This window comes from Hibiscus syriacus, unplaced genomic scaffold, assembly GCF_006381635.1.
Source record: "Hibiscus syriacus cultivar Baekdansim isolate YM2019G1 unplaced genomic scaffold, ASM638163v2 tig00110236_pilon, whole genome shotgun sequence".
Lineage (NCBI taxonomy): Eukaryota > Viridiplantae > Streptophyta > Magnoliopsida > Malvales > Malvaceae > Hibiscus > Hibiscus syriacus.
The window spans coordinates 400,820-419,449 of NW_024062640.1; the positions used below are offsets into that span (position 1 = coordinate 400,820).

Below are 18,630 nucleotides of genomic sequence, written 5' to 3' on the forward strand. Positions count from 1 at the left end.
TTCATGAATTTTTATAAAAGGAGAAAGGTTTTGTTTGAAATCCATATTCAATTTTAGTCATTGGAGAAATAGAGGGGTTACTAGGGGAGTTTATAGTTATATATAATAAATTAGCTTTGTTTGTTAATGAGAAAATATGTCATACAAATTATTAATTTTCTTATTAATAATTTTAAACTATCCATAACCATAGCCTCTAATTAATTATTCTTGAGACTAAAATAGGTCCAAAGGATGCAAGACATTGTCATGGTCCTGGAAGGGGAATTAGGGATTAGGGGTGAGGAATTAGGGATTGGTGATGAGAGAATGGGGGAATTCGAAATTACCTGACTCTTTATCTGGTGCTAGCGTGGGCAATTGGACTAAGGAGAATAACTGGGCTAGTGAAGACATCTGGGCTGAAGGAAGTTAGAACAATGATGAAATCGGGCCATATCTGAGCTGGACAGGAACGGTTATTTTGTTAGAAAGAATCTTACAACTGTAACTAAATAATGTAGCAAACTGAGCAATATATAGAATGTAATGGAAAAAATGAGAATTAGGAATGAAAATTAAGAATCCGTTTCTGTAAACCCACCTTTTCTTCTTCTTCTACAATCATTTCTAACAAATTTCAGGAGCAAACATGACAATTGGTAATCAGAGCTAAGTCAGTGATCCCAAACAAATCTACACGTTGGGTAAAACGAAAAAGATGAAAAAGACTGGAACTGTGGAGGTACAAGAACAAGCAATAGAGGTTAAGGATGAATAGGCCTTACCATCTTGGTGGGTTGGACAGAAGGCAGAGCTAGAGGGGAGGATACAAACATTGGAAGAGGGGATGATTGAAAATAGAGGCTATTTGTAGAGAATCCTACAGCTGATCAATTAGGCAGCTGAGGAAAAAGATTCATCCCGGTCAGAAAAGAGTCAACCACCAGCAGCTGTAAAACAAAACAAAGAAGAAGGTAAGCTTCCATGTTTGGTTACTGTTATTGGTGAGCATGAGAATTATACATTTCAGACTGGTGAACTAGGAATATTAGCTCCTAAACCTGTTAATACTCCTCCACTTTGTGAAAATCAACCTCATGCTAGAGTGGATGTGCAAAAATTAAAAATGGGGGAAAACATAACAAAAATGAGAGAATCATCCATTGGGGAAGATGTTCATTCAAGTTATTTTTTCAGACCAAAAATAGAACTTCAAATGTTTGATGGAACAAATCCTAGAAGCTGGGTAAAAAAATGTCATAAGTATTTCTCAATCTTTAGAGTACCTGAAGGTCAGAAAGTAGAATTAGCTACCATGTATTTAACAGGGAAGGCTGAGACCTGGTTTGATGGCTATATAGCTCAGAAACATAAGGTGAATTGGCATGAATTTACAGCAGATATATGTCATATATTATGTGATCAGAATTGTAATGACATTGTGGAAGAGTTTAACAAGCTGATTCAAAAGAATTATGTAGAAGACTATCATGAGAAGTTTGAGGAGTTGAGGTCTTACATGCTGCAGTATAGTCCATTTTTGGAGGAGGGGTATTTTGTTTCTAGTTTCCTGAGTGGATTGAAAGAAGAAATTAAGCACAGGGTTAAAATTCATAATCCCACAACTTTAGCTACTGCTTTTAGATTGGCTAAATTAGTGGAATTGACTTGGGAAGTGGAAAACAGGAAACTGAGGTTCCAACCTAGAGCAGTATCTACAGGACAGAGCTTCAACTACAAGGTCCCACACACTAATGTGAATCAATCACAAAAAGGAGCTGTTCAGAATTTGAATCAGAGTAAACAATCATTGGTGGAGTATAGAAGGACACATGGATTATGTTACAAATGTGGAGAGAAATTTAGTCTAGAACATCAATGCAAGGTCAAACAGTTAAATTTAATGGAGGATACAAGAGAGTTTGAAATTATGGAAATATAAAATAACGAGGCTATTGCAACAGACCCTGTAGAAGAAGAGCTGGAAATTTCTATAAATGCTATAACAGGGAAAACATGCCACCACAGATTGAGGATTCAAGGACACATATCTGGGAGACCTCTAAACATTCTCATAGACAGTAGAAGCACACAAAGTTTTATAACTGGTCAATGGTCCAAAGAAGGAGTGGAATTGGAGCAAACTCATCATTTGACCATTACAGTTGCTAATGTTGAAAAGTTGTACAGTTCAACCATGAGTAAAAGTTAAAATAGGGAATGTAGGGTTCTCAGTTTGAACATGACTTTAGAGTTTTAACTCTAGAAGGAAGTGATATGGTGCTAGGAGTGGACTGGATGAAAAAGTATAGTCCACTACTGATGGATTTCAATAATATGACCATGAGTTTTAAAAAAGATGGGGAGGAGATTACTTTAAGAGGAAAACAGAATTCACCTACTGTCAAAGTGATATCAGAAAGTAAATTGCAGAAATTGATGGGGAAGAACAGTGATATAACAGGGGAAATTTTTATGCTAAGTGGGGAAGTTAGAACTAACATGGTACCTGTGGAATTATAAAGTTTATTAGAGGAGTATTTGAGATGTTTTTGAGGAACCAAAAGGGATGCCACCTCCAAGAGAACATGATCATTCTATTACACTAAAAGAGGGTACAAAAGAAGTGACCATTAGACCCTACAGGATGCCCTATCATCAGAAGTCAGAAGTGGACAAACAAATTAAGGAAATGTTGTCCTCTTCCATAATACAGACCAGTAAAAGCCCATTTGCTTCTCCTTATTTATTGGTCAAGAAAAAGGATGGAAGTTGGAGAATGTGTATTGATTATAGGCAATTAAATGCCTTAACTATAAAAAACAAATTTCCAATTTCTGTAGTGGAAGATTTGTTGGATGAGTTGACTGGAGCGGCCTATTTTTCTAAGTTGGATTTAAGATCAGGGTATTGGCAGATTAGAATCACTACTGAAGACATTCCTAAAACAGCCTTTAGGACTCATCATGGTCACTTTGAGTTCAAGGTTATGCCTTTTGGATTAACAAATACCCCAGCCACTTTTCAGGCATTAATGAACAAGTTGTTTGGTCCTTACCTAAGAAAATTTGTATTAGTTTTCTTTGATGACATACTCATTTACAGTCCTGATCTAAAGAAACATACCATGCATCTTAGGACTGTTTTGGAAGTCCTTAAGCAGAATCAGTTGTTTGCTAAAAGAACAAAATGCTTCTTTGGTCAACAGGAGGTGGAATATTTGGGCTATATTATATCTAAGCAGGGTGTGGCTACTGATCCAGCAAAGATACAGGCAATGCAACAATGGAAGCTGCCAAAAACTCTTAAATCCTTAAGGGGTTTCCTTGGGCTGACAGGGTATTACAGGAGATTCATAAAAGGATATGGAGAGATTGTTAAGCCTTTAACTACTATGTTAAAGAAGGACTAGTTTCAATGGACAGAGGAAAATAAATCTTCTTTTGAAATTTTAAAAGGTGCAATGTGTCATACTCATGTCCTAGCATTACCTGATTTCAATAAAAGTTTTCGTTTGGAGACAGATGCAAGTTCTAAGGGATTCAGAGCAGTTTTGTCTCAATAATACAGACTAGTGGCTTATTTAAGCAGAGCATTGGGACCTAAGCAATTAGATCTATCCATTGATGAAAAAGAATACGTAGCCATACTTATGGCTATCTCTAAATGGAGACATTACCTAGAAGAAGGGCCATTTATTATTAAAACAGAACATGAAGCTCTTAAGAATTTGCTAGAACAGAAGCTCACTACTTCAATACAGAAAAAGGGGCTTACAAAATTATTGGGACTGGATTATGTTATTCAGTACAGGAAGGGCAGACATAATTTGGCAGCAGATGCATTATCCAGAAGAGGTGAGGAGGAAGTAGAATTACAACAAATGACTGTTACTATTGTCATTCCTACTTGGGTTCAAGAGGTTGAACAAAGTTATCAAGGTGATTCCCTAGTTTCTGAAATGGTTACTAAGTTAGCTATTTCCAGGCAAGAGGCAGCAGACTGGTCTTATTCCAGAAGTATCTTAAGATATAAAGGGAAGGTTTATATTGGGGAAACTGGTTCTTTAAGACAACAGATTCTACAAGCTCTACATGATTCACCACAAGATGGCCATTCAGGTATACAAGCTACCTACCACAGGGTGAAATCTTATTTCTATTGGAAAGGGTTGAAAAACATGGTTAAAAGCTATGTGTAGCAGTGTGATATCTGTCAGAGAATAAAGGATGAACATGTGTTAAAACCAGGACTATTACAACCTCTTTCAATTCCTCAACAGGCTAGGGAATTTGTTACAATGGACTTTATTGAAGGTCTCCCTACTTCTAATAGGTATAATTGCATCCTGGATATTATTGACAAGTTTACCAAGTATGCACATTTTCTACCCTTGGTGCATCCCTTCACTGCAGCAGATGTAGCTAAAATCTAATTGGATTAGATTTATAAACTACATGGGCAACCAAAGATAGCTGTATCTGATAGAGACAAAATTTTTACTAGCCTTTTCTGGACAGAATTAATGAAGCTCCTAGGAACTACTGCCCTATTCACTACAACTTACCATCCAGAAACTGATGGTCAAACAGAGAGACTAAATCAGTGCCTAGAACAATATTTACGTGGAATGTGTTTTATGAAGCCTACTAATTGGAGTAAGTGGTTATCACAAGCTGAATGGTGCTATAATACAAGTTTCCATACTGCTTTGGGAACAACTCCATTCACAGCTTTGTATGGATATATTCCCCCTACTATGACATGGCTAACAGACTCTAAAGTAGTAGATGTGCAGCAATTATTACAAGAGAGGGACAACATGAATACTGTTCTACAAGACTAGCTAGATAGGGCACAGCAACGCATGAAACATTATGCTGATAAAAAGAGAAGTGATAGAGAGCTTCAAGTTAGTGATGAAGTTTACCTCAAATTAAAACCTTATAGACAAACCTCGGTGGCCCTCAGAAAAAATTTGAAGCTGTCTGCAAGGTACTATGGACCCTACAAAGTCATCGAAAGCATTGGGTCGCTGGCTTATAAACTGCAATTGCCTGACAGTTCAAATATACACCCAGTTTTTCATATTAGTTTGCTAAAGAAGAAGATTGGAAACAGGACAGTTACCTCTCGAGATCCACCAGAAGTCAATGCGGATGGACAACTTCGTGTTTATCCATCTATGGTATTAGACAAGTGAATGGTGAAGAAAGACAAAAAGGCAGTAACTCAATTGTTGATCCAATGGGCGAATTTGGGACCAGAAAGTGCTACCTGGGAAGAGTTTACAGTGTTGAAGTCACAATTTCCTGACTTCGATCCTTGGGGACAAGCATCGACTACAGGAGGAGGTATTGTCATGGTACTGGAAGGGGAATTAGGGATTAGGGGTGAGGAATTAGGGATTGGTGATGAGAGAATGGGGGAATTGAGAAATGAATTGGGGAATTCGAAATTACCTGACTCTTTATCTGGTGCTAGCGTGAGCAATTGGACTAAGGAGGATAACTGGGCTAAGGAGGACATCTGAGCTGAAGGAAGTTAGAACAATGATGAAATCAGGCCATAGTTGAGCTGGACAGGAACATTTATTTTGTTAGAAAGAATCTTACAGCTATAACTAAATAATTGAGCAAACTGAGCAATATATAGAATGTAATGGAAAAAATGAGAATTAGGAATGAAAATTAAGAATCCTGAAATGGACTTTTTTCATTTAGTTCAAACTTGAATGGATGAAACAGGGTTTTGCCATCGGCAACGGATTAACGAACCCTGAAATTCAAATATCAAGCATACCCAGATTATGCTTTGAACTCCAGTTTAATTTCACAATCTGATTATGTTAATATCAAGAAGTCGGTTCCATCATGCATGGAGGCAATTAAAAGCTGTGGTATTCCCTCTTAGCTGTAAATGTCTAATGTCAATATCTCTATATTTTTTCCTTTGCAAATTGATACCCATTTTCAAATACCGTTCCAGGTACTGATGGTGGAGATGCTTGTGTTGATTCTTATGAAATATGCAACAATGTATTCAATCTGATCATGAGAGTTGCTGGTAATGTAAATGTAAGACGGCATAAACTTTTATCTTTTGTTATTATATATATTGCAGAAATGGTTTAAGATTCTTACAAATTTCAATTCTTTGTTATTAATTGTTCAGTACTACGACATTAGAAAGCAGTGCGACGACGACTTGTGCTACGATTTCTCAGACGTGGAGACTTTCCTGAACCTGAAATCAGTTAGGGAAGCACTTAGGGTTGGAGACAGATTTCGTGTCTTGCAGCAGCGTAGTGTACGAAGCTATGATTATGGACTGGATGAGAAATTTCGAAGTCGGCATTCCTTCTCTTCTTGAAAATGGCATCAAGGTCCTTACATATGCTGGGGAGTATGATTTTATATGTAACTGGCTTGGTGAGACACTTCTTCTTCTTCTTTTTTAGTGCCTTGCTCTTTCTAAACTTGTGTTTTTCCGACGGTTAGGGAATTCGAAGTGGGTTCATGCGATGACATGGTCCGGGCAGAAAGATTTCTGTGCATTGCTTTCCGTCCCCTTCATCGTTGATGGTGTCGAAGCAGGGAAACTGAAGAGCCATGGTCCTCTCACTTTCCTCAAGGTCTGAACTCTGAAAAATGCAATCTTTATAATCTGCAATTATCATTCATCCGTGCGCTTTCTCTAATGGTACTTAATTGTGCCCATGATGATGACAAATTGCAGGTCCATGAGGCAGGTCACATGGTTCCAATGGATCAACCAAAAGCTTCATTACAAATGTTGCAGAAATGGATGCATGGGGAAATAGCCTCATCTGAAACAGCTGAGAAAATTGCTCCTATATAGTGATCTAACAAGTTTTTTTATTTAATCAATATGGGGCATTAAATTAAATGAAATTTTAAGATTTGTTTCATTGTTCTCGACTGTTGCATACCATAACAAAGAAATGAGCTTACAGTGATTGACCAAACTTTCTCAGATCTGAGTTTACAAAGAAACAAAATTTAAAGTAGTTCAAGGCAAATTCCACCTTAATAATTTTATTGTTCTTAAGTGGTCTAATTTTGATTTTAGTCCCTCTATTGTGCAGAAATTCGAGATTTAATTCCCCTTATTTGGTATAATTTAGTCTTCATATTTGTATAATATTATTAGTAGGTCTAAATTGATTATACAGCAGTTATTACAATTAAGGTATTCCAAAGTTGTGAGCTTGAAATATTGTGAGTTTTGAGTGTGATCAATGATAAAGAAAAGACTTTTGCTTTACGCCATTCCAAACTTCTTGTTAATAAAGAAAAGGGATAATATTTAATAAATGGTTTAAAGTTTTAGTACTTTCATAATTCTATTTTTCCACTTCATGCTTGACTTGGTAAGCACATACATGATACACAGACCTGCAATTTTAGGAAATTTAAGCTGATTTTATTAAATTTCAAGGTTCAGTTTCTCCTACAAAACTATTTATTTTCACTTTATCCTGTCTGGTATATACATATCAGACTTGCAGAATACATATACTTGAATAAAATATACATATAATATTTCACCGAGTTCTTCCATCGACAAGTTCCGGAAAGCAGAAGATGATGTATAGGACTACACACCGTTGAACCGAAATGAATGAAACCTGTAACATATGCCATCCTCGTTTCCTGGCATCAACACCTATGTATCAGATACATTTCCAATGATCAAAGATACGTCACGATAGAAGAAGTCTCTGATAAATACTCCAAAAGCTACCTGAACTTTGTGAAGCGCTAACTCAGGCAAAACCCTTAACCACGTTTATGATATTAACCAAATCAAAGATTTCGATCCAATAACCATCGGGATCTTTGATTAATGCATACCCTGCAAATCAGATTGGTAAATCAAGGCATGAAAAAGCATTTTCAAAGAAATCAGAAAGCAAATATTTCAGACATAACTTTCACTATTAGTATCATCCACAGTGATGTATTACCATCCTCTGGTGTTTTGACAAACTCTACTCCATGCCTTGCAAACTTCTCACATGCCTTGAATGTATCATCCACACTGATGCCAAGATGCCCTGAAAAGGGAAAAAGGACAGATTACTACCTAAAATATCCCAAAAATTCCTCAAATACAAAATTCGCATATTTAGAAAAGAAGAAGGAAAAAAAAAGCCGGTCTTCTATCGACTTGAACATAGAAGCAGCATCTGTTTGATCAATTACAGCATAGTTGTTTATAAAGCCGGAGACTTTATCGTAAAGAAATAATCATACTTTTAAACTACTCTTCTTTGAAGCACAGATCATAAGACACTAGAAGAAATGAACATTATAAAAGATACAAAAGCTGTTCATACCAAAGCCTAAAGGTTCTGAATTCCCAGTGTGGTATCCTTTGAACTCGGTGTCACTTTCGGTACCCCATTTGCTGTAGGAAACATTAAAACTGTTAAACATGGTACAAGTCAGAAGAATGATGATTTTGTCAAAACAAAAGGCGGATTGATTTTTCCTCCAACCCCCCCCCCCCAAGAAATAATGTATTCTTACTGGTTTAGTTCTATGGTAGCCGGTTTCGTAAAGGTCCAAGCTGTTCTATCAATCGGGTCGCTTGGAGCTGTTGAAACATCCTACATCCGAGGTAAATAAGCATTTAGAATCAAACATCATTATTATTTCCGAAATGGTGACACCTCGAGCAGGATAATTTCTTGCAGTATAATTATATGCATTATACCTCATAGCCCATGAAGTACAAGGTAAACTTCAAGTCTGGAACATCAATTCTCTTAAGCAACCTGGAGATGATGATTTCATTGCTTCTATTAATATCAAATTATTTTTTTAAAAGGTAATAAAAAAGAGATCTGAAATTAAACTTACGACATGCCCAATATGCGAGAGTAAAAATCAAGACTGATTTTTGGATCCTTAATTCGAAAACACTGCAACCCAAAGGAGAACGAAAAGAAAATAATTACACATATTCATTGAAAAACATAATATTTACATATTATAAACACCAAAAAAAAAACTAACAGTTTGCTGCATGAAGTAGCCTTTGGCGATTTCAGGGGGAGTTTGGAGGCCAGGGTTATTGGCAGCTGATTCTTTTGGTCCCGAGGACGCCATTGAATATAAACTAAACTGGGTTCGATTCAACAAAAAAACCTAAACTTTTCCAACTAGAATTCTCAAAACAAGATGCTTTGAGAGTTGGGTTTTAGAGTTTAGAGAAAGTACAAGGCATATTTGCTTATATAGGGGTTTTGAAATGTAAGAAAATGAAAGTGACGAAGGTGACGTGCAGGGATCACTAGTTAAATGAAGCAAATCTGAGAATGGAAACAAGTCGGCAGCCATTTTTGTCTGACATTATCAAGGAATTCAAAGAGGAAAAGACGTCTTTTATTTATCTTTGAACATTAACAAGGAATTCAAAGAGGAAAGGACGTCTTTTATATGTCTTTGAATATTAAGCGTTGGGGGAATATAACGTGCCACAACCTTAATATGGTTAAAAAAATGTTATGATTTTATTATTATTGGATATTTTATTGATTTTATTATTATTCTATCGGTTTTATAATTATTAGATATTTTATCTGAAATGTTAAAAAATATTGATATTTTTGATAAAAATAATAATATTTTAGATAATTTTTATTGATTTTATTATTTAAATAATAACAAATCTGATAACGTCTTATTTTAATCTTATATTAAAGGTATCGCATTATAGAACTTTTCGTGTTAGGGGAGCTCCCTTGTTAGGTGATTAAAATAATATTACTAAATGATGTAATCGATGAAAAATGTTATAAGTTAAAAGTGAAACACACAATATTATAATTTAAAAATAAAAAAGTTATCAAATATAGTAACATAATAATTTGTACATAAAATATTATAACGGTAAGAAAATAAGTTATAAATAATACATGTTATGAGTATTATTAAAATTTTAGATTGTGTTTAAAATATAGTAACATAATAATTTGTACATAAAACATTATAACGGTACGAAAATAAGTTATAAATAATACATGTTATGAGTATTATTAAAATTTTAGATTGTGTTTAAAATATTAATAGAATTTAAGCAGATGAGATATGATTTTTACACAATAACAAAATAAGTTAAAAAGCTTAAAATGTAATGAATATCTATAATAAATATGGTTACACTCAAGAATGTCATGATTCACTAAGAAAGTATGTTATGATCTGGAATGTTAATATTTTTATTAATAAAATGAGTTGAGCTGGTGGAGCCTTAGATTTTCCCACAATAACAAAATAAAATAAAAAACTGAAAATGTTATGAATATATACAATAAATACAATTGCAGCTAAGAATGTCATGATTCACTAAGAAAGTAGGTTGCGTTCTGGAACATTAAAAATTTTTATTAATAAAATGGGTTGCGTATACAATGTTACCAGAGTTTAAGCTGATAAAACCTTAGATTTTCTCTCGAAAACAAAATAAGTTCAAAGTTGAAAATGTTATAAATATCTACAACAAATACAATTGCACCCAAGAATGTCATGATTCACTAAGAAAGTAAGTTGTAATATGAAATGTTAATATTTTATTAATAAAATGGGTTGCACCTAAAATGTTACCAAAATTTTGTTGGTAATGCTTTAGACACTATCCAACATGGAGAGGGAAATACCACGTGCAAGAGTATTTATAATGTTCATTCTTCTTTCCCTTGTTGAGTGATAGAGAACAAGGGCCCAACTTGCGTGTCGTTCGTAAGAAATTCGTGGTCCAGGTCGAGGGTCGTTCTTAGTATAAAGATTGTGAAAGAATATTTTCTCTGAGATTTATAGGCTGAAAAGAGAGCTGTTATTCCCAACAATTTAGAAATAAATTCATTTACAGGAAAAAAATGTTGACACCATTTAGCAAGCTTTATTCATGATTTGTCCAAGCTTGATGCACTAGATAGGTCCACTTACTGTAGGTGGTCCTAGCGTATCTTATTTTCTTCAAGCAGTTTGACTTAGACTATGTGATGCTGAAACCATCACCCACCACCCCGACGACCATTTTTGTTACAACATACATCACTGTAATCGGTGATAAAGTTATGCCTGATGTTGCCTCTGTCTTCGTCGTCATAGCAGTTGAAATATTTGATAAAGTAAACAATTTGGTCTGTGGCCATCTCTTTAGTCACATGTCAAACAAGCTTTTTGACATGTTTCTTAAGGAAAGAAGTGCTAAGACAATATGGGACACACTTGAAAAGAAGTATTGCTCTAATGATGCAGGCAACAAGAAATATGTCGTTAGTGAGTGACTGAGATTTCAAATGACTGATGACAAGTTGATTAGAGATCAAGTCCATGATTACAAAAATCTAGTCTCTAACATCCTTATTGTGTAGATGTGTGAAGTGTTGCGAGCCAATGTCCTGATCGAGAAGCTGCACAAGTGTTGGTTTGACCACAATAACTCTCTCAAATACAAGAAGATGGACATTTCACTCGAGAAGATGACAAGCCACATGAAGATAGAGGAAGCTAACCGTTTGAAAGATAAGGTTGCTAACTCTTTTGGTCAATTGTCCTTTAAAGCTAACTTGGTTGAATATGGTGCTGCCTTAGAGTCTAAATTAAAAAAATCAATAAAATAGGAAATCAAAACAATAAGACAAAACCTCAAAAAGGAACTAACTTCAAAAAATCAAGAAACAACAATTCTGAAGGAAAATCCATCAAGTGTTATGTGAGCGGTCAATTCGGTCACTGACAATTGTCGTTTTGGTGTCAAAATAAATTCCTTCTTCTCAATTAATAAATCAAGGAAATACATAGTAAAGAGAAGTAAGGGTCGATCCTCAGGGACTTAGAAAATTCTAAATTTATGTTTGAATGGTTTAAACTAGGAGATAAGTAATAAAATAGGGGGGGTTTGGTAAAAAGATATTAAATAGTAAAAAGTACTTTAAAGAAAGAATAAAGAAAATAAAGATTGTAACGTTGAAAATGAATGCGGTAAAAGCAACCTCAAGCCTCGCTTTGACTCAATTTCCTTCAGATCATCGAATTAGATTTTCCATTCGGGTTTCACGTCGGTTACTTTGTCTACAAGGGTAATCCTCGTGACTCTATTTTGTATACCGAATACCCAAGGCAATCTTTGATTCCGGCTTTAAAAACTGATCTGATAAACTTAAATTGTCGTAGATCAATTACTGTTTAAGTTCGTGACGACCGACTCGGATTGTTGTTCCAATAACCATTAATTATGATCTCAATTCCCTCTTGGCAAGGCTATATCGCCAAGTGTGTTCCCAGGAAGTCGAATGTGCTTTCAATAAGCTGATCCTTCCTCCCACATATTTAATCGCAACAACCTCTTAACTAAAGTCAATCTTTGATTTTGAAAACTGTTTTGATTTTGAAAAATAAACGCAGAGATTGAGAGAGATATTCCGAAGTTATTAAGGGTGTATTTCAATTCTCCCGTTGGAATTGAGTCATTGCTTCAGCTCTCGGGTTATGAGAAAATTAGCTAAGCATGACTGTCATGCTTAGCATATTTAAAAACAAAGCTTTAAAATAAAGAGAAAAATCGAAAACTTGAAAAAAAAATAAAAGAGAGAATTTTTATAAAAACTATAAAGGAAAAGAAAATTGTAATCTGAGTTGTATTTCTTAGGCTTACCCCAAGAGGGTATTTATAGCCTCTAAAAACAAGAGATAAACAAAGAAATTAAAATAAAATAATCCTAAAGATAAATATTTATCTAAATTCAAACTTTAAAATAAGTCTCCTAATGCAACTCTGCTCGTCCATCTTTCAGAAGGCGCGCTGACTAGGTCTTCTAGAAACTGCCGTTAACTGGACCTTCTAGAAACTGCCACGTCAGACCATGTCATGCCTAGAGTTGTGCCCATGTCTCCAGCCGTTACCAAATAATAAAAAAATTATAGAATGCATCCGTTTTACCACTAATTCTGGAAAGTAAGACCTTGCATGAAAATAAGCATAACACAATCAAATCCACAACAATAAATCCATAAGATCGAAAAATTAACGAGAAAATACTACCGATTCTGAACACTCATCAAATTCCCCCTCACTTATCTCATGCTTGTCCTCAAGTATGATATAATCAAATCAGTCAAAAATTTCATTAGTTTCATATTCAAGGAAGCAAGGTAGAGTCCACAAGAATTATTCAAGTCAAGACATCAATCAATTGAACATCACCAATTGGAACAAGTTAAATGCAATTGTAACATCCAATCATTCATCAATTTTAATGCTTATAACTCAACACCTTGTCGGGATTCACTCAAATTACTCAATGTGTTTGGGGTATAGAAACGCTCAATGTCAGAACCGACACGATATTACCATAGGCCTGCAAGTAAATCAAATCTCCACTATTAATCAGAACAAGATGCATAAATCAAAGGGTCTATTATTGCTTGTAACGGGGCTTAGGTAAAGGTGAGGAAAAGGCTAAATACATGGCTAAAAATTCAAGGCAAATAACTAAGAAATAACAACTTCAACTCCATCAAAACTTTAAGCACAAGATAAAAAGACAAACTATCAAACAACAACTTTCTTTTCAAAATGTATTTGATTTTTTTCTCTTTGTTGTTGTTTTGTTTTCCATTTTTTCTCACGTCTTTCCTTTTTTTTATTATTATTATTTTTTCGAACAACCTTTTTTTCAAACTGCTATTTTTTTTCTTCTTTTATGGAGCATACACCGGTTTAACTGTTTACTTGCTCTAAAAAAGGGTAGAAAAGAGGGATAAAATAAAAAGGCTTGGGTTTATAAATGTGGTGAAAAAAAAGAAATGGGAATAGGCTCAAAAGTGGTTAACTAGGGGAGAATGAATGGGTTGGCAATTTTAGTGGGGAAAACAGAATGGTTAATCCTAAATTGCCTAAATCATTTTTAAGCATCATGTTCATGTGTAATCTCGACAGTATTTAAAATGCAGGTTCTAGAATACCAATGTCAAATTCAACACACTCAATCCAAAAGAATGAGAGCAAAATGATATGCTCGTAAAGGCTCAAATCTCACCAAATTGTTTTCATGCATTGAGCTAAGCACATTTCAACCAACAAAATCATGGAATATAAAACAAATACCAACTTGATCACAATTCATGTTGTTCACTATCAAGAATATCCTAATCCTAAATAATTATGTGTTCTCAAGTAATCATGACATTCTAAAAATATTCAACAAGACAAAGATATTCAGTGAAATTATTCACAAATCCAATCAACATATACAAGCATCAAAATATAGAGATAAGCAAAGGAAAATTCAACCTAGACTCTACTCTGCCTCACTTAAAGAGTTTTGCCCCAAAACATAAAACTAAAGCGCGAGAGAATGAATAGAGAACTCCCCAAATTTGCTATCGATCAAGGCCACGGCCACGGCTACGGTGCGAGGCACTAGGACAGAAAAGTGGGTTGCCCGAGTTGATACCATGAACTAGAAGCATGGTCAGGTGGTGTCGTAGGTAGAAAATCGACATCGAAATCCTCTATAAAACCATAAATCAGATGGTACATTAGTAATAGTTAAATGGAAATAAGTTCAGAATTTACCTCGGGAGTGTGGTTGGAGGCCACCGAATGCATTGAACACGAAAGGAAATCCAACGGGCGTGGACGTGAGGAAGAAGAGCCCACGATTGGTATGGACTGGAATGATGGAGATAGTGAGTACAGCGGAGAGGGACGGTGAACAGTGCTTGGTCTTGGACAGAGAGAGGTGGTAGGTGCGAACATCAAATGGTACGACGCGAGCTGAGTGTTTGGTGCAGGCCTTAGCATCATTATTTTGTTGGTTCCTCGTGCGCATCATTGTGGAGAGGAGTGGATGATAGAAACATGAATGGGGTGGTTCGATGAAACCGACGACGGTTAGTATGGTAGTGAAGAGGTGAGGTTTGATAATTTTTTCGGGAAGGTTTCGTTCTGGGAGGAGGAAAGGGTGTTGGGGTTTTAATTTGGTTTTGTGTTTAGTTTCGTACGTTGGGGTGTTTAAAATTGGTTATAATTTGGTTTTAATAAGGGAAAATGATAATTTAAAAATTTAAAAGGGGAAGTGATAGAGAAAGTGGTGGGGCTCGCGGTCAAAGGAAAAGAAAGGGAAGAGATATGGTGAAAGGTCGATGACAAAATGAATTACAAAAGGGGGAAAAGTGTGATTTGGGTTTTGCTAATTTGGTCGACCTTCAAAAGGGTTATTCTAACGTGCACCGTTTAATGAAATGGTGTGCACAAGCTTGAACGAGTTTTGTCAATGCTCTGTGTGATTTCTACTTCACCTGGGGTCTGAATTTGGCACTGTTCAAATGAAAATTTCGATCTCCATCGTTTAAGTTTGATTAAAAACATTTGGTTCCTGAAAAAATAAAAATAAAAATTAAATGAAATTTGCTCAATCGAAATAAAATAAAATAAATGAAATAAAATTAAAAATAAACAATGGGTTGCCTCCCATGAACCGCTTTTGTTTAACGTTGTTAGCTCGACGACCTGGTTCAGACTATAGGTTATAAGAGATATACTTCATCCACTTCAAACCCTTTTTCCAACTAAGAATTTCCTTATGAGAAATTCTATGATCGTATAATTCTTTGATTTTCTCATTGTAGAATTTGACATTCTCATAGGTTATTCTTCGGACCTTTTTTAGCTTTGAAAGCTTATCAGAAATAACCAGTGGAGTAATATTTTCTCCTAAAAATGTACTCTTTAAGTTTTTTGACATTTGTTTCAGTTGTATCTCAGGTGCCTGTAAAATAGAATGGAGACCTTTAGACTTAAAAAGAATCAAACGTAAATAAGAATGAGCAGATAATAAATTTTCCAACTCCTTGATTTCCTCATTGTGGTCTTCTAACTCCCTGCATAGATCAAAAGATACATTAGTTTCTATAAACTCATTTGCCAAAGGATCAATATTATCAACATAATTTATGCTCGTCACTTTGTCTGGATGTTTCATTGCCTTATACACATCAAATTTAACAATGTCACCATCAAACTCCATGGTTAAAGTCCCGCTTCTTACGTCAATTTTTGTGTGCGCAATACTTAGAAAGGGACACCTAATAGAATATCGGAAGAAGTACTGGTGCAATCATTCTCCATGTCAATTACATAAAAATTAGTGGGAAATATTAAATCATTTACCTCCACTAGCACATTTTCCAAAAGTCATTATGGGTAGATGACAGATCTATCGGTAAGCTGAATTGATATTTTTGTATCCTTCAAGGTCTCATTAGTAATCATATTGTAAACAGAGAGAGGCATTACATTAATAGAGGCGCCAATATCACACATGGCTCATTTTATCCAAATTTTACCAATTTTACAAGTATTCGGAACATACCTTGGTCTTTTAGTTTTGGTGGCAACCTTTTTTGGAATAAAATTGAGACATGTTCTCCTAGATTTACCTTCTCGTTCCCGGTAAGTTTTCTCTTTGTTGTGTAAAGGTTATTAAAAAATCGGGCATACCTTAGAACTTTTTGGATAACCTCAAGGAGAGGTATATTGATTTCCATCTTCCGAAATACGTATATTATTTCTTTTTTCTAAGCTTGTTTATCCCTTTTTACTAATCTCGATGGAAAAGTTGGTGGCACGTCGTAGAGAGATGGCGTTGGATTGATTTGTTCTTCATTACTCTTCTTCTAGGATCATGAATCAACAATATTCTTTCCTTTTTTGATTGCTTCATCTTTTAGAACAGATGGTGCCACTACTGTACCACTCCGAAGAGTGATGGCGCTGATATTCTCCCTTGGATTCACCTCGGTTTGGGATGAAAGTTTACCTTGTGATTCCAAGCGGCCTACAGTTTGAGCCAGTTGGCTCATCTGCTTGTCTATCTCTTGGAAGTGGGCTTCAGTACGAATCTGGAATTTTTCCAGGGAAAGTGCTAACCTGTTGACAATTAACTCTAATGATGTCTTCTGCGGCGGTTATGGCGGTGGAGGTGGTCTCGCTTGATAAACTTGATTCGGCCTTGTGTTTTGAGCATAACTGAAATTCAGATTATCCCTCTATCCTGGGTTGTAAGCATTGTCGTAGGGATTATAAGTTCTTTGGGGTGGTCCTGGAAAGTTCCCGACTGCATTGACTTGAGCCATTGTGTCATCTTGGATCAGTGGATAACCGTCTATTGGATGATCAGGTAATGCACATATTCCACATAACCTGTTTGGTCATGTCTTTCTTGTAACAAGAGAGTTGATTACTTCAGTTAATTTATCTTACTTTCCAAAGAAGATGAACTTATCTCATGAAACCATCGAAGATGTTCATTAGTTGTGTGGAACTGTTGGGAATTTGCAGCTATTGTGGAAATTAAATCCTTAACCTCAGCAGAAGTAATGTTCACCAAAGATCCTCTGCTAGCAGCATCGATCATCTTCATTTCCAGAGGAGTTAATCCTTCATAAAAGTATTGAAGAAGTGTTTATTCAGTTAACCCATGTTGTGGGCAACTAGCACATAACTTTTTAAACCTCTCCTAGTAGTCATAGAGTGACTCTCCATCAAGTCGCTTGATTGCAAGTATTCCCCTTTGTAGTCCATTTACTTTCGCCATAGGGAAAGACCTTGATAACTCCGTAAAAGGCCACATTTTGGGGCCTTTTAACTTAAGCATTTAGTTGCATGTGGTAGATTTCGGTTTACCGTGGCATTTTATTTTTACATAAGTGCTACGTTATGGGAAAGGTACTTGTATGATGTGTGCAGGTATTGAGAGCAAGGAAAAGAGGAAAGAAAATGTCGTGACATAAGGAGGTTGCTGAGCAAAATGAATTTGCCAAGTTCAACCGGCATTTCAAAAGTACTTAAAGTGCGGGAAGATATTTTTGAAGCCAGCTGTATCCAGCTATCCGAGAACTCTGCCCGAGAAATCCACCTCGAAGATTCACCTGGAGGGATCGACGCTCTGCCAGCCGGTTCTGCTGATAACGCCGCCTGACCCTACAGATCCTGCCTGTCCTTGGGCTTCTGTCACGGGATTATGTCGGTCACTCAACCAACTGCCTAGGTGTATCATCACCTGTCTTGCCCGACTCCCAAGCAAAGTAAACCATGGTTTAGGGGAAGTCAACTCTTAGTTCAAGGGTTAATTTTCCCCTATAAATAGAGGATGAAACCACATTGTTAGAGACTTTAGTTACACACTGGTTTGAGCTTAAAAAGTTAGAGTGAGAAGGTCTCACATCTCTCAGTCAATCCGTCTTGTCGTGGCATTTCTCCTTGACTAGCAGAAAGGAGTGGCGTTCTGAGCATCCGAGAGGAGCCAGTCAGCTGGGAGCAGTTCTTGGTGGCCGAGAGGAGCATTGGACAGTGCACGTCGAAGGCTTTCTCTCATCCCCTTAATTATTTGCTTTCATGTTTTTCGTTGGGTTGTAAGGAACAAATAAAACTTGTCTTGAGCTTGTTTATTTCGAACCCCACCATGAACTAATCCTATTTGGTGGGAGTTCGCTTGGATGTCTAAGTTTTATTTTCAATGAATGGTTATTTTATTATGTTTTAATCTATTTTGTTTATGAAACTTAATGCTTTGAGGTTGTAGGAGCTACGAGAGTAATCTTTTCTTAG

The 18,630-nt window shown here is 35.8% G+C and overlaps 1 protein-coding gene and 1 pseudogene across 3 annotated transcripts; one reads left to right on the forward strand and one right to left on the reverse strand.

Moving 5' to 3' along the window:
• The first annotated feature begins 5,185 nt into the window (after nucleotides 1-5,185).
• On the forward strand, nucleotides 5,186-6,843 carry LOC120114610 (annotated as a pseudogene).
• Nucleotides 6,844-7,382: 539 nt separating this feature from the next.
• Nucleotides 7,383-9,228, reverse strand: LOC120114579 (lactoylglutathione lyase-like). 3 transcript variants are annotated; one of them, XM_039135428.1, is made up of 8 exons: nucleotides 9,027-9,228; nucleotides 8,871-8,932; nucleotides 8,725-8,785; nucleotides 8,538-8,617; nucleotides 8,345-8,433; nucleotides 7,973-8,062; nucleotides 7,750-7,860; nucleotides 7,383-7,671 (listed from the first exon to the last, which is right to left on the reverse strand). In XM_039135428.1, exons 1-7 carry the CDS (start codon nucleotides 9,117-9,119, stop codon nucleotides 7,772-7,774), a joined length of 564 nt encoding a protein of 187 aa, XP_038991359.1. In that variant the 5' UTR covers nucleotides 9,120-9,228; the 3' UTR covers nucleotides 7,383-7,671; nucleotides 7,750-7,771. The 3 variants fall into 3 exon arrangements, with proteins under 3 accessions (XP_038991359.1, XP_038991360.1, XP_038991361.1); XM_039135429.1 differs by having other exon boundaries at nucleotides 7,384-7,658; XM_039135430.1 differs by having other exon boundaries at nucleotides 7,387-7,671; nucleotides 8,345-8,415.
• Nucleotides 9,229-18,630: the final 9,402 nt, after the last annotated feature.